The following is a 20,687-nucleotide window of genomic DNA, read 5'->3' on the forward strand; positions in this document are numbered from 1 at the left end:
TGTAACCCAGTGTTATTATTTATGTTTTATTGATTATGTTTTAGTTCTAATTGTGTGTTTTTAACCTGTCTCTTTTCCATTTTTGTAAAACAGTGAATTGTCTTGTGTATGAATTGCACTGTTCTAAATCTGCCTTGCCATTTCATACTTTCTGGTTGCCCTGCCCCCCCCCCCCCCCCCCCCCCCCCCACAGTTACATCAAAAATACTGGTGATTCTTGTACTTCCTGCTTGAAGTCTTTTTTACCCCAAAAACCCTTGTTGCTTTAATAAGTACACTTCCCTGAGACCCACTTACACAAAGTCCATTAAAGTCAACAAGTCAGTCCAATGCGCAGGATGAAGGTCAGGACCACTACTCCCACCTCTGTCATTGGTCACGAAACCTGTGAGATTTACGACAGCGGAACCTGATTGGCTGTAAAAACCCGGAAGTAGGGGAGGAACCAATCCACGAGATAAAAGGTCTCACCGGTTTGCAACGAGTGGACAGGACCGTCTGCACAGCCTGGAACCGGACATCCTCATCCTCTGCTCTTGTTACTGTGTCCTTTTACACATTTTTTTTTCCAGTTTTAACCATCCGCCGGCTCAGTTATGGCCGCCTACAAACTAGTCCTGATCCGCCACGGAGAGAGCAACTGGAACCAGGAGAACCGCTTCTGCGGATGGTTCGACGCGGATTTGAGCGAAACCGGAGAGAAAGAGGCGAAGAGGGGAGGACAGGCCCTGAAAGGTGAGAGACTGGGCGGATATAACCGAGTCTTCATTCATTTCACTGTAACGTGTGTTGCCGCAGTTACATAATGAGCGCCCACTTGGACTGAGTCACAGCAATGATGTGAAAACGTGCACGAGGGATGCTCTGCTGTGGCTGCACTGCTGTTATATACAGGGGTTGGACAAAATAATGGAAACACCTTCTATGATGCCACAATGTTAGGTGTTTCCATTATTTTGTCCAACCCCTGTAGAACCATATGCATGTAGGTACACAGATTCACCATGAGCACCAGCACACATATATATGCATGACCATATCCTGCATGTATTTGGTATAAGTAAGGAAGCTGTAAAGTAACTGCAATATCAATATTCTATTCTTGTGGTATTATCACCTTTTAAAGCAGAGGAGGAACCACAATGTGCTGCACAAAATGAGAGTTACAGGTTGTAGATAGAACATAAAGCCAGCATCTGACCATAAAAGTGGATCAAATCTGTAAAAGATGAGAATAAAACCCCATAGGGAATTTAAGACAAAGAGAATATACAAAGATATGTCTGTTAAAACTAGAAAAACTTAAAATAATGGAAACACTAGGAGACAAATAATAAAAGAAGGAAAACAAGTACAGGGTGGAAAAGCAAAATTTACAATATTTTGAGGCAGGGATTGAAAGACAGTGTATGACCAATTAGTTTATTGAAAGTCATGAGAATTTAAACCTTCAAATCATATTTTACTGCATTTCTAACGGTCTTGTTGTCTACCTTCAGTTCAATTGCCATTTTTCTCATGGATTTGGTTGGATCCTTTAGGATTTTGGATTTGAGAGCTTTAATAAAAGCTTTGGTACGTTTTTTGTTGCTTCCTCCACTTCCAGACTTTCTCCTAATAGTTTTGCTCATAGTCATTCTCTTCTTTCCATTATAAACAGTCTTTATGGACACTCCAACTATTTTTGAAATCTCCTTTGGTGTGACGAGTGCATTCAGCAAATCACACACTCTTTGACGTTTGCTTTCCTGATTACTCATATAGGCAAAAGTTTCTGAAAAGGTATGGATAATAGTGTTAGGTATGATTATGACATCAGTATATGTTTGGTTTCAAAACAACTGACGTAGTGCCTGCTGAGAAAAAACAACTGAATGTCCATTGTAAATTTTGCTTCCCCACCCTGTATTCAGAGAACGCAAACCTCCGCCAAGCACCCCAAACGGTGTGCATGTGTGGATCGACTGTTTCCTTTTAAATTAAAAAGTTTCAAGGTTGTTCCATACAGCAGAAAAAGTTGAAGCTTGGTACCAGTCATGTGTATGTCAAATTATATTAAATTTTAATCAATATTTGTTGAGTTATAATGAAAAACGTATCGTAAATGGGATTTTCAATGTTAAATGGAAATGTCGACAGAGTCCACATTCCACAGTGGATGTGGACAACTTTGTGTCAGATACAAGATATTGTTATAAGCTATGGGTGTATCAAATTGGAGGCTAATCGGAGTCGATTTTAATTTTTTTAATTAATTTTTGAAAATTGCTCAATGATGAGAGATAAGAAAATTTGAGATTTTGTGACCTTGCTGTGACCTTGAACTCTGGCCTACTTGGCCCAAAATTTAATAGGTTCGTCCCAGGGCCTAGGCCTATCTGTGGGTACAATTTGGTAAAGATGGTTGGAATAGTTTTCCCGTAAAGTTGCTAACACAAACAAATAAACACGCAAACAAACACACAAAGCAAAGTGATCATAATACCTGCTTTCGGAGGTAAAGAGGAATCTATAGTCAGTATATTATACATGTGGACATGCAACACACTCTGAACCCACCTGAACATGCACAGACACACAACACACTGCAGACTAGGAGAGTGGGCTGTCATGTCAAGTACCTGGGAGCAAATGGGGGGTTAGAATAGAATAGAATAGAATAGGCTTTATTGTCATTGTATTCCATGTGACAGTGAAATTGGTTCAGGATGCCCTTACCAAAGTGCAACAAATAAATAGCAATAAATATAAATATAAAAACAATAAATATAAAAGCACACAATGTAAAAAACAATAAAATACAGCATACTGGAAAGTGCCATGCTCAAGGGCACATCAGCCTACAATTTCCCTGCAGGTGTGGGGAATTTAACTGGCAACCCTTTAATCACAAGCTGCTATGCCACAGTTACCCCCAAAATTACATAAAGTAAAACAAGACTAAATAAGACCTACAATAGATGATAACACATTCAACTAAAAACCAATCAAATAAGATAAAGTCATAAATAAACCAATAAAAGATGAAAGTTCACATGTTAAAACTAAAAAAGGTTAAAATGATGTACAACATGTACAACGTCTTGACTTACTTCCATAAGTGTGAATTAGGGTGTTATTAAGGGAAAAGTGGAAGACTAATGTAAATCTTATTAAGTGCCACAATGTTACTAATTTTTACTGTATGATGATTAGTAATGAGTTAATGTTGAATATTTGGATTTTAATATCTAATAATATTTATAGTTCTAAACACAAAGTCACTTTTCCTCAGTACAAAACAACCATTTGCTTCTTTGACTTCAGGATCTTAAATTCTGAGTTAAAACTGAAAACACCACATGTGATTCATTACCAACATAACAACTATTCTTTATGTTCAAAACATAACAGATACTTTCCAAGCATCAGACATGTCTGAAATCTAGATGTAGAACATTAAACATAATCATAACAACACAACCTTTTTTCAACATTAAAATATGCAGCAGTGAAGTTACACAGCAAAACAGTTATTTTCCTTGTGTTTTAGCTGAATGTGAACAAATAAATTGCAACTGAAAATTCATGAAATAATTGATGATAATCAATAATTTTATTGATTCATTTTCAGATTCTTGATGCCGTTTCTCCCAAGCTTTAAATTATGTATATAGGATTATTTCATTGAACTTTGATTGTATATTTACTGTAGAAATGTGAAATCCCTGTTGATTTGTAACAATGAAAGTTTGAATAGATACACTCATCCAAAGTTACACTCAAATATCCCAGTAAAACCATCTTTTCACTCTCTGACATGTACAGATGCCAACTTCCAGTTTGACATTTGCTACACGTCTGTGCTGAAGCGAGCCATCAGGACGCTGTGGCATGTCTTGGACAGCATTGACCAGATGTGGGTCCCTGTACATCGCACCTGGCGTCTCAATGAGCGCCACTACGGAGGTCTAACAGGCCTGAACAAGGCCGAGACAGCCGCCAAGCACGGAGAGGCTCAGGTGAAGGTCTGGAGGCGCTCTTTTGACATCCCTCCTCCTCCCATGGGTCCAGATCATGACTACTACTCCATCATCAGCAAGGTAACATACCCCTATCTCCACTCAAACAAGGAGCGCCGTGAAGTAACAAGCAATTGTGTACATATTGATTAGTTTGATTAGCCAACTGTGTAACAAAGAGATGTGACGTAAAGAGTTCATGTCTGCAGTCAGACCATAAAACAAACAGTATCACTATGAATGAGTGAAATCAGCAGAAACGTGACCCTGTCGCAGGTTCAGCTAAAATATCCACAGATTTCACAAACACAGCAGTGCAAATGTACTTTGACAGCCGCACAACCTGCAGTGGGGTTGCCTTTTCACCATTATTTGGTGCCTGATGCGTCTTCTTATTGTGTAAAAGGGAGAGTTAATATATGACTGGCAAGAACAGGGATTCCATAGTTCAAGTACAAAGTTCAGTCAAGGTTTGAACAAACTGATCAACTGTGTAGGCTAAGGCATTTACTCTGGAGACTAAGTTATCTAATAGTGGCTATAAAACCCACTCAGATAAATGATTAGTGCAACAGTGTTATTAGGTGTATTTCAACAAAACAGCTAATTCTCTGACCTGCAACTTACAAGAAAACACGACTTTAACTAAGCATAAGGATTTGTTGACAGTTGTACTCTTTACTAAATTAACCCTATAACCCCTGACGTGTTTGTGGTGAGCGTTCTGAATGTATGATTTATTTTAAATATTCATGAAAATTCAACCTTTTTCTCAATAGGAAATATTTTATAACATGCTGAGAGAACAGACCTTGTGCTTTCCAAAGACATCCGAGCATGCTCAGTGCAGCCCACACCACCTGCGGAATGAGGGTCAAAACTCAGAACAGTGAGTGAGACTGACTCACTATAAAAATAGACTGTTTAGGCTTTTTTTTATTTTTACACTGTTTTCCTTGTCATTTTTTGTTTTTACTGTTGTTTACAGCGTTGTTGTGATTTTCCTTTATTTTTTTATTGTATTTTTAATGAATTTTAACCATGTAACTGCTTTTTGGAGTTCAACCAGGTGCCAAAAGCAACTGGACCGATTTAGAAAAAAAAGAGCCCCAAAACAAAAACTACTGGACTGAAATTCAAATACTTGTTGTTCAGTGTGTTCCAGTTCACAGTTCAACCTCAATTTCTCTCTGCCTTTTTCTGTTATTCCACCCCGTTTTGACCCTAAAACACACAGTAAAGCAAAACCACTGAAGAAAAGGAACAAAACACATACTCACAGCAACTTTTATGACACTGAAACAGACGACAGTTCACAGCAGCTTGTTTTATTGAAATTAAGTGTAAGGGGCTAAAGGGTTTATATCTAAGTTATAATGCAGCCTGACAATTGTGTCATTAAATGTTATTACCTCCGCCAGGAGGTATTTTGATCGCTTTGCTTTGTATGCGTGTGTGCGTGTTTGTTTGTTAGCAAGATAACTCAAAAAGTTATGGATGGATTTTCAGGAAATTTTCAGGAAATGTTGATACTGGCACTAGGAAGAAATGATTAAATTTTGGTGGTGATCAGGGGTGGGGGTGGGGCTTCCTTGTGCCAGTATCAACATTTCCTGAAAATTTCCTGAAAATCCATCCATAACTTTTTGAGTTATCTTGCTAACAAACAAACACGCACGCATGCACAGGAGGCAGATCGGTCTTGGTGGAGGACTGTGCTCTCCGAGTGCTTTTCTTGTTGTCAATTAGTATTTCTAACTATAAATAAATGCATAAATTAACCTTTTTGGATTTCAGCTATCAAATCTCAAAAATGAACTGCGCAAACTAAAAATTATGATTCTAATCAAATCATCAGTATGTGTTTAGAGTAGTGTGGTAGGACATAAAAATATCTTCTAATTGGTAAGGTGATGATTTAGTCTCCATTAGGAATGTACCGGTATAATGATAAACCGCGGTAAAATTTCCGACGGTTAGCATTGCCGTTTAAATTCTAGTTATTGTGATAACCGTGTTCAATTACCGCACTTTGAAAATCATGATGATGCTCTTCGTTTCCTGGTCAAGCAGCGGCACTCCAGGCATGCGTATGCAGTTTGTAATGTTTGGCCTCTGAAAACATGGTGGAAGGCACCTGCATGTACAGAGCTCCAGAGTTTGGGGGATAATGGCTCCCGCAAGGACCCGGTCCATCCGATTACGTGTGCACGGACCCGGGTCCATCTGAGCGAGCGAGTGCGCGGACCCAGTCCGTCCCAGTGAGCGAACGCACGGACTGGTCTGCGCGACTGTAAAACCCTCCTTGCCCCCGCTGCTTCAGATCCTCATCCAGCAGAGAGACCTGTCCAACTTCTTTTTTTCCCACTCAAAAAAACACTCAGGAATCGATAGGAGACTTGATAAGGAATTGGATTGGTAAACAGAATCCACAATAACATTAATATTGACAAAATCCTATTAATTTCCACCCCTGGTGCAGATATCTCTTATGGCCATAAGGTGCTATCTTTAATGCACATTTGTATGTTTGATGTTGACATGTTAATATTTTAATGTTTCTGCCACAGAAAGTATATTGTGTGTGTTATTTATTTGTTTTTTTTTTTCAAAATACAACTTGGTTACATTATTTCAGTGTGTGCATAAGTAGTTTTTGAACATTTTGAACACATTACAACAATACCGTGATAATAATGATAACCGTGATAATTTTGGTTACAATAACCATGATATGAAATTTTCATATCGTTACATCCCTAGTTTCCATACAATAATCTGTGCAATAGCTGTAAATATTAATGTAACATGACATTCAGTTAGTTTTGTACAGTTGGTAGAAATCTCCTTCAAAGGACTACTTACTATTATACACTGCAGAGCCTGAACTTTTTTCTGTTTTACGGGAGCAAAGTTAAAAGTTGAATCAGTACTTCCACTTTCAGTCACTTTAACACAAGTTTCTCTACTTCTGACATTTCTGACATGTTGTCCCATTTTGACCGTATTTCAGGTCATCTTGAAAAGATTGCATCTGGACCAGGGTGATTTAGTGTTGATTTAAAAAGCAGATACGGAAGTAAGACAGATGACCTGATCCTGGACAGGAAAAACACAGGATATCCAAATTAAACTTTTTTTTTTTTTTTTTTACAGAATCACCCACCCACTTAAAATAACAAGGATGGTGGATCCAGTATGTCTTTTCCTTCTTCTTCTGGTGTGTTATTTATTTGGCACTGACCTTGTCCTTCCTGTAGGATCGCCGCTATGCAGACCTGACCGAAGACCAGCTTCCCTCCTGTGAGAGCTTGAAGGACACCATTGCCCGGGCACTGCCTTTCTGGAATGAGGAGATTGCCCCCCAGATCAAAAAGGGGAAGAGGGTGCTCATCGCTGCCCATGGAAACAGTCTGAGGGGCATCGTGAAGCACCTGGAAGGTGGGTAGATGTTGTCAAATGCAGAGCTTTGGATTTAAGGAACGACATCTGTATGCTGATCTGGAACCACTGTAGCCATGTGATTATTGTACTTGTAAACTAAAACAAGAAAGGAGAAAATAACGCTAGCTTTCCAAAGCATCAAAACAGAAGAACTACATTGAATATCACTGCATTGACTTCAATGACACAGAATTGCTTGTACAATTGAATTTTTATTTCTGTCAATTTTTCCTGGAAAGCAGGATTTATGGAATTTTGATTTTGACATAATTTTTTCATGTAGTGGATCTTGTACAGGAAGCTCAGAGTATGATTTTTTTTGTGTGAAATCTCTCTCTCTCTTTCTCTATATCTATCTATCTATCTATAGATATAGACATAGATATAGATATAAGGTTGCCTCACAGGACTTTACATAATCAGTGACACTACCACTCAAAAGTTTGGACACTCCTGGTTTTTCTTTATTTTCATGACTGTTTACATTGTAAATTCTCACTGTAGGCATTAAAACTATGAATGAACACATATGGTATTATGTAGTTAAAAAAAGTGTGACATACCTTAAAACATTCATTCATTCAATCATGTCATTTAAATAAGACGGTGTGTCCAAGTGTATGTAAATACTTCTGGTGGAAACTCAGACTAACTAAAAGGAAATGTAATGTGGGCTCATTATTTGGCACAAAACAAGTCACTACTGTCCCTGTCTTCTAATATGTTGTAACAGATTGTTAGTGATTTAGAGAAAAAATTACAGTAACCTAATTTTAAGCCATTTATACATCCTTTCTAAGAGTGCTCTTGCATAACGTGATGAAAGACTAAGTAAAAATAAAACTATAATGATGATTTGGGAAGTGACACTTGTCTTTGTATCTTCTGTCACCTGTAGGAATGTCTGATGAGGCCATCATGGAGCTCAACCTGCCCACAGGCATCCCCATCCTCTATGAGCTGGACAAAAACCTGAAACCTGTGAAGCCGATGCAGTTTCTGGGAGATGAAGAGACGGTGCGCAAAGCCATGGAGGCTGTGGCCGCTCAGGGCAAGGCCAAGAAGTAAACCAACTGCCATGGGAATAGTTTTATTTTTCCTAAATCCTAATTTATTCGTGGATTGACGAGTATTCTGTAGATCGTTGACAAAGGCAACCTCATATATACGCACACAGTGAAGGGACGTTAGACAGTAAAGGCGATGCAACTCTTAAGAGATCGTAAATAAGTTTAGATATAATGAAGGTATAAATGAATTTAAAGAAGCAGTATTCATGATAATCACTGAAGGCTTGAAAATCTGAGCAACAGACACTTTACTTTTGATTTGATTTTATATCATATCATGATTTTTGCCTTGTTTAGTCCTTTTTCAGAAACATACGATTTAAAGTATGGCTGTATTTTCCTAGGTTTGATGTCAAAGTAAATTATAGATATGTCAGATGCACCAAAAACAAGTATTGGCTGCTGTCTTGCGCACAGTTAGCCAGAATAATGCAGGTTCTATTTACAGACTGTTTATACAGACTGTCAGCATCAGCAAAACAATGCAGACTGGAAGTGAAAAGTATCTTCATATATAAAATAATGCATAATGTTTTACTATCAAGGTAGAAATAAATACAAATATTAAAAAACTAACTATACATACATTTCTATCATTCCAGCTTTACGTGGCACTACTAAGCAAATACAGATGTGTCTGTAGGGAAGATCTAACTGCATGTGAGTGATCATGTCTGATACGAGGTCAGCACTAACATGGTCATTATTGTACTGTGTTAGAAGATGAGATGGAGCACAGTTGTTTGCTGTAAAGCTTACTTTACCTGCACTAAACATTTTAAGTTTTGTTTGAGATGTTTCAGTGTTTTGCCACAAAAGGGACCACTGGAGTATTCTAAATCCATTATGTAAATCTTATTATTTAATTAACAAAGAGATAATTTTGCAATCTCTTGAGAGTAGCGCAGGGCCACACATACAATTCAACAGTCCTCGTCTCTTATTTCCTCTGTTAATGAACAGTGTTGTTTGTGTGTGGTTTCTATGGTGTTGATGTCTTATTTGTCTCTGAATTTTGTCTTTGTGTCTATAAATGGTGCCAAACCCTGTGACCTGCTGTCGGTATTGCACTGTAAAGTGATCTGTTATTTGGATTATACCCCCAGTTTCACTTAACTATGGTTAAATAAAATATCTAAATTTAACTAATACCTCTTTACTGTGTTTTGACTGTCTGTTGTCTGTCTGTGTGCTGTAGAGATTTGTGTAATAAAGACAACTCCTACAAAGAGCAAGGTGTATTTCAGTGAGTTTTATTATGCGTACAGGACTTCTGCCAAAACCAAAGAATGAAGTTGAAGATCTATGTTTAGAAAGGTTTGTTTCATGAACCTGGAGTCTGAGCCCAGCTGCTTTGTTGCCAATTGCCTTTAGTTCAGATTTATTAGTGTGAGAGCAAATAGGCCTATTCCTTCCAAATAACTAAATAATAACCACATCCTCCCCCTGGAGCGGAATCAAATGTGAAAAACACTAAGTTTGAAAAACATTTCAGAATTTTTCAGCTGTTCCTGCATCACAGCAGAAGACGGACCCATTTCATCAATGTCAGGCCTGGCTGGGACGGACAACGACTCAAAGGATCATCATTGGCTAAATGAGCTTCATTAATAGGTTTGTTGTGCTGAATTTTACTCCCTGCCGAAAACTGGTCCCCCTTCCTAAGTTAGCCCTGAAGAGGACAATATTGCAGTTTTTGTATCTGTTTAATATGAAAGAATGTGCAAACTGTAAGGTATGTAAAACTTTTAAAAGTTCAATCTTCGATACACAACACAAAATATATAACAAAAAAAAACCAAAACAGATACTGCCGAAAACTACATCACCCACGGCTGGGGATGCAGTTTTCAGCAGGGAGCAAAATTCAGCACAACAGACAGGACGTGTGTGTATAATGTTAAAATATGAATCAAAAATGGTCAGTGAGGACATCCTCTCAGTGTCTTACATGAACCAAATTTGAACATTATTTATATATACAAGATTATTTAAAATGTGAGCAAATTAATTGTCCTAATTATTATGGATGAAAATGTTTAATACAGCATTCAAAACATATTTTAATAATGGTCTTGCACTGTGAAAGTGTACAATACCATTATTAAAATGTATTTTGAATGCTGAATTAAACATTTTCATACATACATTTGGTCAAAATTTTAAATAATCTTGTATATATAAATGATGTTCAAATTTGGTGCATTCAAGACATCAAGAGGATGTTCACACCAAGAATCGTTCAGAGTTCAGACTCAATTTCTATCCAGCAGAAAACCCGTCTCCACATGTAACACAGAAAACCTCCCAGTTACTCATGGTAACAAGAAGCAAACTGACAAGGAGAGCAGAAAAAAGAGAACATCAACAGTGTGTGGGCGATGAGGACAGGTGTGTGAGACTGATGAGTAACAGGTGAAAGGAGTGAGCTGTAATGGGACCAGAGGCAGAACCAGTTTACAAATCGTTTGGCTTGGAGGATGAAGACAGATACGAGGCAAAGTACTATTAGTCCATGGGCCAGGCCAGGTAGTGGTACCACCAAAGGGGGCAAAACCTTTGTGGTGCCATGTTGTTAAATAGGTGTATTAAACCATGATAGCCTTTCCAAACGAGTAGCTTAGTCATGATTATATGGTACCTCTTTTTCTCCAAAAAATGTCATCATTATGCTTAATGGCGTATGGTGGTATTTCTGAATTATTCCACCTTTTCCTGTAAAAATGCTGGTGGAATTGGTCCAAGATTAGGTTGTAACATTACATCATGCTTCTACTTTTCAGATTTTATAGGAAGATGTTACAATTGATTGTTTCTTTCATAAAATAGTATATGTGTTTTCATTCCATTCGAGCACCACATCCGAGGCAAGTAAATATCAATGTTTATTTAAGACTTAGTCAAGACATAGTTAAGATTGAAATAAGTGAAGTGATGATAAATTCTCTTTTCATACCAAGGTTATTATCGTTAACGAAAACGAATGAAATGACGAAAACTAAAATTGAAAAAAACATTTTCGTTAACTGAAATAAATAAAAATTCTAATTAAAAGAAAAAAACGATAACTAACTGAAACTGTATTGTGAGCTTACAAAACTAACTAAAACGTATAAAAATTATGGATAAAATTCCCTTCGTTTTCATCTTTGTCAATGTCAATTGATATCAAATGGATTTTTTTTTTTTTCGCTCCAGCAGTTTTAGCTAGCAGCACCATACGACACTTCACAGTCTGTCATGTCTGGTCACTGGTTTCCAGTCGTCTTCTGGTCCCCGCTCTACCTGGAACATACAGACTAAAGCTGGGACACAGCAGCACAGTCCTGTATGGGATTTACTTTAATGATACATGGAGTCGGGGGTTTTTTTTGTTTGTTTTTTGTTGGGTTTTTTTTGCGCACTGTGTGTGTGTGAGTGACAGAGACAGAGCGGAGCTAAATGACAGCATCAGTGTTGAACTAGCATCCAGGTAAAAACTGGAGAGTTTATCACCATGAAAAGGCCTTCCAAGGCCTTAACTGCACAGTTTAGAAGAGGAGAGAAGAGGAGGATGAAAACTAATCCAATTACAGAGGTATGGAACCTGTTAGAATGTTAAAAAATGTTTGATGTTACTAGCTACAGCTAGCTGAACTGAAATGAAGTAAAGCTAGCTAATAATGGAACTGGAGATGATTAAGATATGACATATCTGCTAAGATGAGGTTTACTGCTAATGGACTAGGTCAGGGGTCTGCAACCTTTATTATCAAAAGAGCCATTTTGCCCCCTCTTCCGCCAAAAAAAAAATAGTCTGGAGCCGCAAAAAATAAGAGCTTATGAACTTTTAAAAGTTTTAATCTTTTTTACATTTTATCTGTTACAACCACTGAGTACAACAAACAGAAGTGTAGTGTGGAATGGATTCTGGAGTATGATTACTCTAAAAGTACACAGTAAAAATATTTCATACTATTTGTGCTAATAGTATATGAATTACTAATACCAAAAATACTAAATTCACGAGGTACTCATTGGAAAAAAAAAAAAAATTCATCATTGAATTTAGTCTTAAAGCCTACTTCAGATGAAAAACATTTTTGGAGCTTGGAAGGGATTTTTCAGTATGATTACTTCAAAAGTACACAGTAAAAGTAGTTCATAGTATTTTTGCTAATAGTATGAAGTACTAATACCAAATGCAAAAAATTCATGAGGTACTTATTGGAAATCATAATTTTATTCATCATTGAATTTAGTCTTAAAGCCTATTTCAGATGAAAACAAACACTTTTGTAGCTTGGAATGGAATCTGTTGTAGGATTACCCCAAAAGTACACAGTACTTATACTCATTCAGTTGCTCTATGAAAAGTATCGCTATTTATGAAAATTATTCTCTTCAAAACTCAACACTGCCTCCGCAGTTCCCAGTTGTACTGCTCCATATTCTCACGGAAAATGGACAGAATTATGTGAGTAATATACAAAGGACAGACAGAACCCTCCGTCCGTATCCGTCTGCATCTTTAACGTAGAGCAGAAATGAGTACAACAAAATTCTTTTGTTGTCTGGAAGGCACATTCGCTCCATGCAGCTCATCTACTGTAATTGTCGAATAAGTCGCGCACAAGAAAAACGCTAGCGGCTGGCTTGACCATACAGAGGAGAATCGCGGCTGGCTTGACCGCAGTAAAGGGAGCCACGACAAAGAGGCTGAAGAGCCGCATGCGGCTCCGGAGCCGCAGGTTGCCGACCCCTGGACTACGTTATATATGTTTATAAGTGGTTTATATATGTTTCTCTGTGGTTTCTATATGTTTCTATCTGGTTTAACTGCTGGTTATCTGGTTTATATATGTTTCTATCTGGTTTATATATGTTTCTATCTGGTTAAACTGCTGGCTGCTTTGTGCATCTCCTCTCACGCTTTGCACATCTTCGCATTGTTTTCACGTAAGTGACATTGTGTTTGGATCGCACCCTCCCCCAACCTGCTCTAGGGAATTTATACATTGTACTGTACATGTGTTTGTGTCTCTGCTCAGTCAATGAGCTGCCCTAACCTGACCCCCAAATAAAGTGTCCAGAGTAACCCACTGATTCGCACCTCACTGTCATGCCTGCAGCCAGACGCTAGTCTGGTCTTGTCTGTCTTTCATGTTTGTTTGTCACTTCCTGTTTTATTTTGTTAAGTTTCCCCTCATGTGTCTTGTCTGTCGTCTTTACTTCCCTTCCTGGATTGTGTTCACCTTTCCCCTGATTACCTGTCTCCGCCCTGATTTGTGCCACCTGTGTCTAGTTGTCGTCCCTCCCTTTTGTGTATTTAAACTCAGTCTCTTCCCCTGATCAGATGCCAGTTTGTTACTCTTGCAGTACTTACCAGCGTTCTGATCTTGTCTGTCTGTTTTTGATTCCTGTTTTTGACCCGTTTTGCTTACCCGGTTTTTGCCTACTGCCTGCTCCCTGTCGGTTTTGTCTGCCTCATCTGATACCCGGTTCTGATCACAATGCCTGACTTCTGGTACGTGAGTTTTTGCCCAACCCTTATGTCCTGTCGCCTGTTTGATAGCTTACCTGTGTATGACCTGTTTCCGTCCCTGACCTCCCGCTGCTTTTCCCTAGTCGGGAAAAAGGCCCCGGTAACCGTACGGAGAAAGGGATTAACGTCCTCAGCCCGGAGGACGAATCCGAAGAGGAAATCTACACCTATTATCCTCAAGATTGTGTCACTCATTACTATCTTCTATTTGTTTGTGACTAATAAATCCATTGAAGTTTATATTCCGCCTCTGAGTTCTGCATTTGGATTCTGTGCCTGTACTAACGCCATCACACCTCACTAATTTCTTTGAATAGGATGGTGAGGAAGATAAAATATATGAAATAACTAAAACTAATAAAACTAAACTAAAACTAAGCATTCAGAAAAAAACGATAACTAATAAAAACTAACAAACCTGCTCTAAAAACTAATTAAAACTAACTGAATTAGAGAAAAAAAAGTCAAAACTAATTAAAACTAAACTATAATTAAAAATCCAAAACTATTATAACCTTGATGAATTTCATACAGAGCAAATGAAAGTTCTGGAGTGATCACAACAAAGACAGCAGTTTAATAATGACACAGCTATGAAGCAGAAAACTAATGTACCATACATAAGAGCTCATGTTATAGTGCCAATCCCAATGCAAACAGACAAGAAAATAACACATAAGGTATTTTGGTGTCTTTGCAGGTCTGGATGCTAGGGCCTAACTGAAAATGGACTCAGGGATGAGTGGCACAGCACCCAAGTGGCACGCCTTAAATGCCTGATCCACTCTGGAGAAGATGAAGACTCACAACTGATATTGCCAAAGGACATCAACTCCTGGAAAACCTTGCTTGAAATGGCCTTCTGCTGCCACCAGTTCTCTGCTGATGATGGCAAGCATCCTGTTATCCAGTTTACTAACAGCAGCTTTCCGGACTTTGTCATCAGCACGCGGTTCAGCACACTGGGTCAGAGGCTCTCTGATCTTTTCTCCTTTCAAGTACTTGCTGGATTTCTCACAGAATATGCACTCTGCCTCATACACCTTCGACTGAGATGGTGCTTACCTAGCTGACCTTCTGCTTTCTGAGGACCTAACTGAAAATGGACTCAGGGATGAGTGGCACAGCACCCAAGTGGGCACGCCTTCATCGATTCTTCCACTCTGGAAGAGATGAAGACTCGCAACTGATACCACCAAAGGACATCAACTCCTGGAAAACCTTGCAGAGAGCTGCCGAAATCAGACAATATGCACCAATCTTAGACACTGCAAAGAGATTGCCCGATGATGTCATACCAGCTGTGACCTACCACAGGAGATGTCGAAGCATCTTCATTATGAAAAAACACCTCGATGCTATCATTGCCAAGCAGAGTACAGCAGAAGAAACCAAGGACTCCTCAGAAAGCAGAAGGTCAGCTAGGAAAGCACCATCTCAGTTGAGGGTGTATGAGGCAGAGTGCATATTCTGTGAGAAATCCACCAAGTATTTCTCACAGAATATGCATTATGCGCTCAGCACTTTGTAACATTATTGACCAGTTATAACATTACAAGTTTTTATAACATTTGTTTTGTAACATTATGCGTCGTAACATTATTAGCTCTAACATGCCTTGTTTTAATTTTATTTACCGCAGACATTTCTTTGTCAATTAAGAACCAATTAGAGATAATGAAATTCCTCTTTAATTCTCACATTCTTTTCCTCTTGATCCTCTTTGGCATTTCATTTTCTTCAGCAGACTGGATATCAGTCTGAGCTTCTGCTTGAGGAAGTTTTGGGCAGGCAATGTTGTAGTTTGCTATAAACAAGAAAAAAAAATTAAATATGATTTGACAAATCAAACATTTCCCACTACAAACTTAATACATACATACCGTCTGTATATAACTTCCTAATTCGAAATGACCTCCACGTGTCCTGAGGTTGTTCCATGTTGCATGTAGCCTGTTTAATGTCCTCCAGCTTGTATCTCTCTGGCCACAAGCAGTGTCCATCTGAATCCTACGATGATGGGACAACTTCTACTTCATTCGTGTCCACAAATTCTACAATATGATACATGGCCTTGAGAAGAAAATGAAGATGATTGTTAGACAAAAATTTGATCTGTAGATATAATTTTTATCTTATGTTTTTATAGAAAAATAAGTATGCATAAAAAGTATTTCATTCAGTTTTCAAATATTAAACAATAGGTATATATTACAGAAGAATTGTCTTTGCCTACAATATTAAAGGGATACATACCTTAGTGATTTTGCATGAGCAACTTGGAATTCTTTAATTGTTATGTCTGGAGACTATCAGTGCTATTAAAAACTATTCAAGCATCACTGCATTAAAAATCTGATCAATCCCTATAGTCATCACCAGCACCAACAATTTTTCTAATGTTGTCCCTCTGCACTACAATCTTGGATGGGTCTGCATGCAGGAGTGGAATAACGACAAAACCTTTCCCAAATGGTAACCAGACACACTTCTCCACCTCACTCTTTAACTTAAAACACAACAGATCTGAAGACAAATGTGACACGAAATAAATTCCTAATTCTCTAGAGTCAATTTGATAGTTAAAGAACTTTGCAATATCTGTGTAACACTTACAGATGACATATTCCACTTCCTCAGTGACAGTAATGTTTTCAACCAAAAATATGTTCTTGTTCATTTTTACACAGCAGTTCCTTGCAGAAGTTTTTAGAACAAAGCTGTCCGTAACCAGCTCTTTAGACTGATTTTGTATTCCCTGCAGGTTATCTGGAACAGGCCCACCTGAGTGCTGCTTTCTCAGAATCTTATGGGATTTCAGATTAGCCTCATGGTCTCTAGATATGACTTCTGACAGTCTTCTTATCACTTGTTGCAATGGAAAGCTAGGTTTCCTAACCATTTTTTAAAGATCTTTCAAGCAATTTTCAAATGGGAAGCCTGATATTAGATCCAAATGATGTACCTTGACATCATCACTGAGGTGAGTCAACCCATGTATATTGTAAACCATAAAGCACTGACCGTACAGTTTCCCAAAATGCTCAGCAAATTATGCAAGCAGTTGTTTGGCAAAATCATTTAACAACTGGCAATATTTAGGACTTGCTAATAAGCAAATCCCTACAAACAACAACATAAAATTTTTGTACATCTCAGCTGGCAACACATTGCTCAAAACTACTGGTCCAGTGTAGAGTAGAAATTGTTGAAGTTCTGTTGCTCTCCATCTGAAGCGCTCAGCAAGAGCTCTTGGCCTCCCGGCAAACTCTGAAGGGATGTAGCCCTTCAGAGCAATTAATTCCTTTGAGATGTGGGATGCTTGGCTAGATGAAATATGGGAACGCAAGGGACCACAACTGCCCATCCATAAGTCCAATAAATGACGTACCACACCCAAACAAACTAAATGCATGTAGTCATGTGGAAAACCAGAGACCAGAGGAACAGATGTTTCTGACAGAGGAGAATGTTCCACATGGTGATCTTCATCCTCTATGTTGGCAAAAGATAAATCAGTCCTTAAAGGTGCGGGAGACTTTCACGACCAATTTTTCCTCAAATCTGTAAAACCTCAGTCATATCCTTAGTATCATGAATCTGTAAGTCTTTCTGTGATTACTCACCTGAATCTCTTCCCTCATGGTGAGCAATTTCGAAGTGCCATCCACCATAAACAAACCATGTGTTTACAAACAGAGCCGGTAGGTAACTCGGGCATCTTCGGAATTTTATCGCGCCATGCATTGTGGGAAAAGGAGGTTTGCACAGCCACCTGGCAGCGGCAGCTGGTACAGACGCCGACGCAGAAATGGCAGGAGCTCCCTTCCCTCTTTGCATATTCCTTCCATCCATTGTGCTACTTTATACCCTTGACAAAGGCTCTGGTGGGAGCATCACAAATTACTGAACACACATTGTGGTAAAAAGTCTTACCACTAACAACAAACCCACTGCTCAAAATTGTCAACTCTGAGACCAGATCTCTTAAGTATTCAGACAATGGCTTTGGCTTTGAATTCCCACAGAAAAGAGCAACCACCACTGATTTCCAACAGTATCCTTGAAGTATTGCCAAAATAGGCCAGAACTGAATTGCTGAGGTTTTAAACAGTGGAAGGCAATCAATATTCACTGTAATTTGAAACTATGATGATTTGGGACAACTGATGACAGTCTCTCAAATATTTTGACATTTGTATACCAAAATAATGATATGATCCACCAGCTAAGTTACCTACACTTGACACTTTCTGTGGTTTGAGTAAGGATCTTGCATCTTTTGGCAAGCGTGGGTGATGGATTTTCAGTATGGACAACAATGCAGACAAAGCAATCAAAGAGATGCTAAAATGTGTTGTCCACATTCTCAAACCATCTCCTAAATCCTCTGTGGGAAACTTATTCCCTTCATCATCATAACTAACTGCATCATAAGACTCAATATATTCATCTTCACTGGTAAAATAACAATACCTGTACAGGCTGCACTATAATCATTCTATGAACTATTCTTTCTATTTAAAGGCTGAAACCACCAGCTAAGTCTTTTAACAGCACTTTTTCTTAAATTGCTGCGTCTGACATTCCACTTGCATCTCTCCATCTTCCCAGGTCATGAGATGAATGTGGCCAAATAAATTCCACCTTATCAGCCCCAGGTACTCTGAAAAAGAAGACATTACATTCACCATAACAAATCTTAATTAACATAGTATAACTGATGGTGAATTTGATGTCAGCATCTCATCTTTCTGTCACCTTTTCGGCATGGAGGGGAGGGTTTGAGGGGAAGCGCTAGGAGGGTGTTTTTACACAGTGTACTTGAGTCCATATCCAAGTACGCTGGACCCCAAAGTCCATGTGAATGCAACCGTTCTGTGCTTGAGTACTGTGCCCGAGTCCAGTTGAGAAGGTAGTCCTGGATCTGGACTGCCCGTACTCCAGCACAGTCCATTGACATGTGAATACTATCTGTGCCCAAATCCAGAAGTGACCTAATCACCACTCCAATAATGGAAGTGGGTTAATCACCACAAGACTATAGACGGCACTCCTGTTGTCTCCTGAAAAAGCCTTGGATCCATGGGGCGAGGGCTCGCCTTAACGACTGAACCACTCAGTGATATATCAGGGACAATGAAGGTCACTCTTTAGCCTCAAACAGGCTAACAGATAGGTAAGGGTTTGTCTTCTTCTGAGATCCGTGTTTGTAGGATAGCCACAGAATTCCTTCCACACCACCACCTACTGTTTTGGCCCTGTAACACCTATTCATACTCGGGCAACACAACATCTGCAGGAAAGGTGTGAACATATCCAATTACGGTGCAGACTCAATTATGCTGTGTGAAAGCCTCCTTAGAGAGACAGCGGGTGCATATCAAGGCACTGGCATGGATTCTCCAGCAGCCACCCCAGAATCATAGCCCTTCCCCTCAAACCCTCCACTCCATGCCAAAACGGTGAGAAAGTAGAAAAGGAAAAATCACAGTAAATTTAAAAAACCTGTGATCAAAAAAGAAAAACATCATCAAAATTATAAACTGCCATTGATAAAGCTGCTCAGACTATAGCAATTTAAGACAGATTTATCCAAGATTCAGCCCTGGATCATCGTGTGTCCTGATGTTGACCGGTCATCGGTTTCTCATCGGTTTCTCCAACACTGAACAGGAAGCAACCGTGTCTGTCCTCGTCTTTGTCTTGTGTGAATGTCTAAACTGCTTGTCAGAGCTGAAGCAGTGGCTAAATGATAACAGCCTCCAGCTGAACTCCAGCAAAACAGAGACCCTCATTATTGACCCGGACATTGCAATCCCAGGGATCAAACATCACCTTGGAGACCTGAGTTCCTCGGTAAAGACCAAACTGAGGAATCTGGGTGTCATCTTTGGCCAGGACATGTCTTTAGAATTCTACTCTATACACCTAGTTAAAAACTGTTTCTTCCAACTACGCAACATCTCCAAACTCAGATCTATGGTGTCCATCAGTGAGCTCGAGATGATCGTTCATGCTTTTGTGTCTTCTCGCTTAGACTACTGCAACAGCCTGTTTACATGCTTAAACAAGAAGGAGCTGGCCCGTCTACAGTTTGTCCAGAACTCTGCTGCCAGGCTCCTGACCCGCACAAACAGGAGAACCCACATCACTCCCATCCTTAAATCTCTCCACTGGCTCCTTGTTCTATATCGTCTTCATTTCAAAATTCTTGTGCTAACTTTCCGGGCTCTACATGGCCAGGCCCCTGCATACATTGCTTCCCTGATCCAGCCCTACAGCTCGACTCATAGCTTGAGGTCTTCAGGACAGCACCTGCTGATGGTTCCACGCACCTGTTTTAGCACACGCGGTGACAGGTCTTTTAAAGCTGTGGCACCACGTCTATGGAATGACCTGCCTCTACACCTACGGTCCATGGACTCTGTAGAAAGCTTTAAGAAACACCTCAAAACCCTCCTGTTCAAAAAGGCTTTTTAGTCTCCCACCTGACCCAGGGCCACCACAAATTGATTACAGCTTTATGTATTCATCATAAAGTACTCCATGTGCCCCCCCTCCTCAGTCTCTCTATATCTCTATCGCTCTCTCTTTTCTCCTCCCTTAACCCCAACTGGTCAAGGCAGACAACTATCCTTCAGGAGT

At 39.2% G+C, this 20,687-nt stretch overlaps 1 protein-coding gene across 1 annotated transcript; it reads left to right on the top strand.

The window, feature by feature from the left end:
• Positions 1-463: 463 nt before the first annotated feature.
• On the top strand, positions 464-9,747 carry LOC115434022 (phosphoglycerate mutase 1). The gene is made up of 4 exons (XM_030155683.1): positions 464-735; positions 3,808-4,082; positions 7,262-7,442; positions 8,344-9,747. Exons 1-4 carry the CDS (start codon positions 597-599, stop codon positions 8,511-8,513), a joined length of 765 nt encoding a protein of 254 aa, XP_030011543.1. The 5' UTR covers positions 464-596; the 3' UTR covers positions 8,514-9,747.
• Positions 9,748-20,687: the final 10,940 nt, after the last annotated feature.

This window comes from Sphaeramia orbicularis, chromosome 15 (assembly GCF_902148855.1).
Source record: "Sphaeramia orbicularis chromosome 15, fSphaOr1.1, whole genome shotgun sequence".
NCBI lineage: Eukaryota > Metazoa > Chordata > Actinopteri > Kurtiformes > Apogonidae > Sphaeramia > Sphaeramia orbicularis.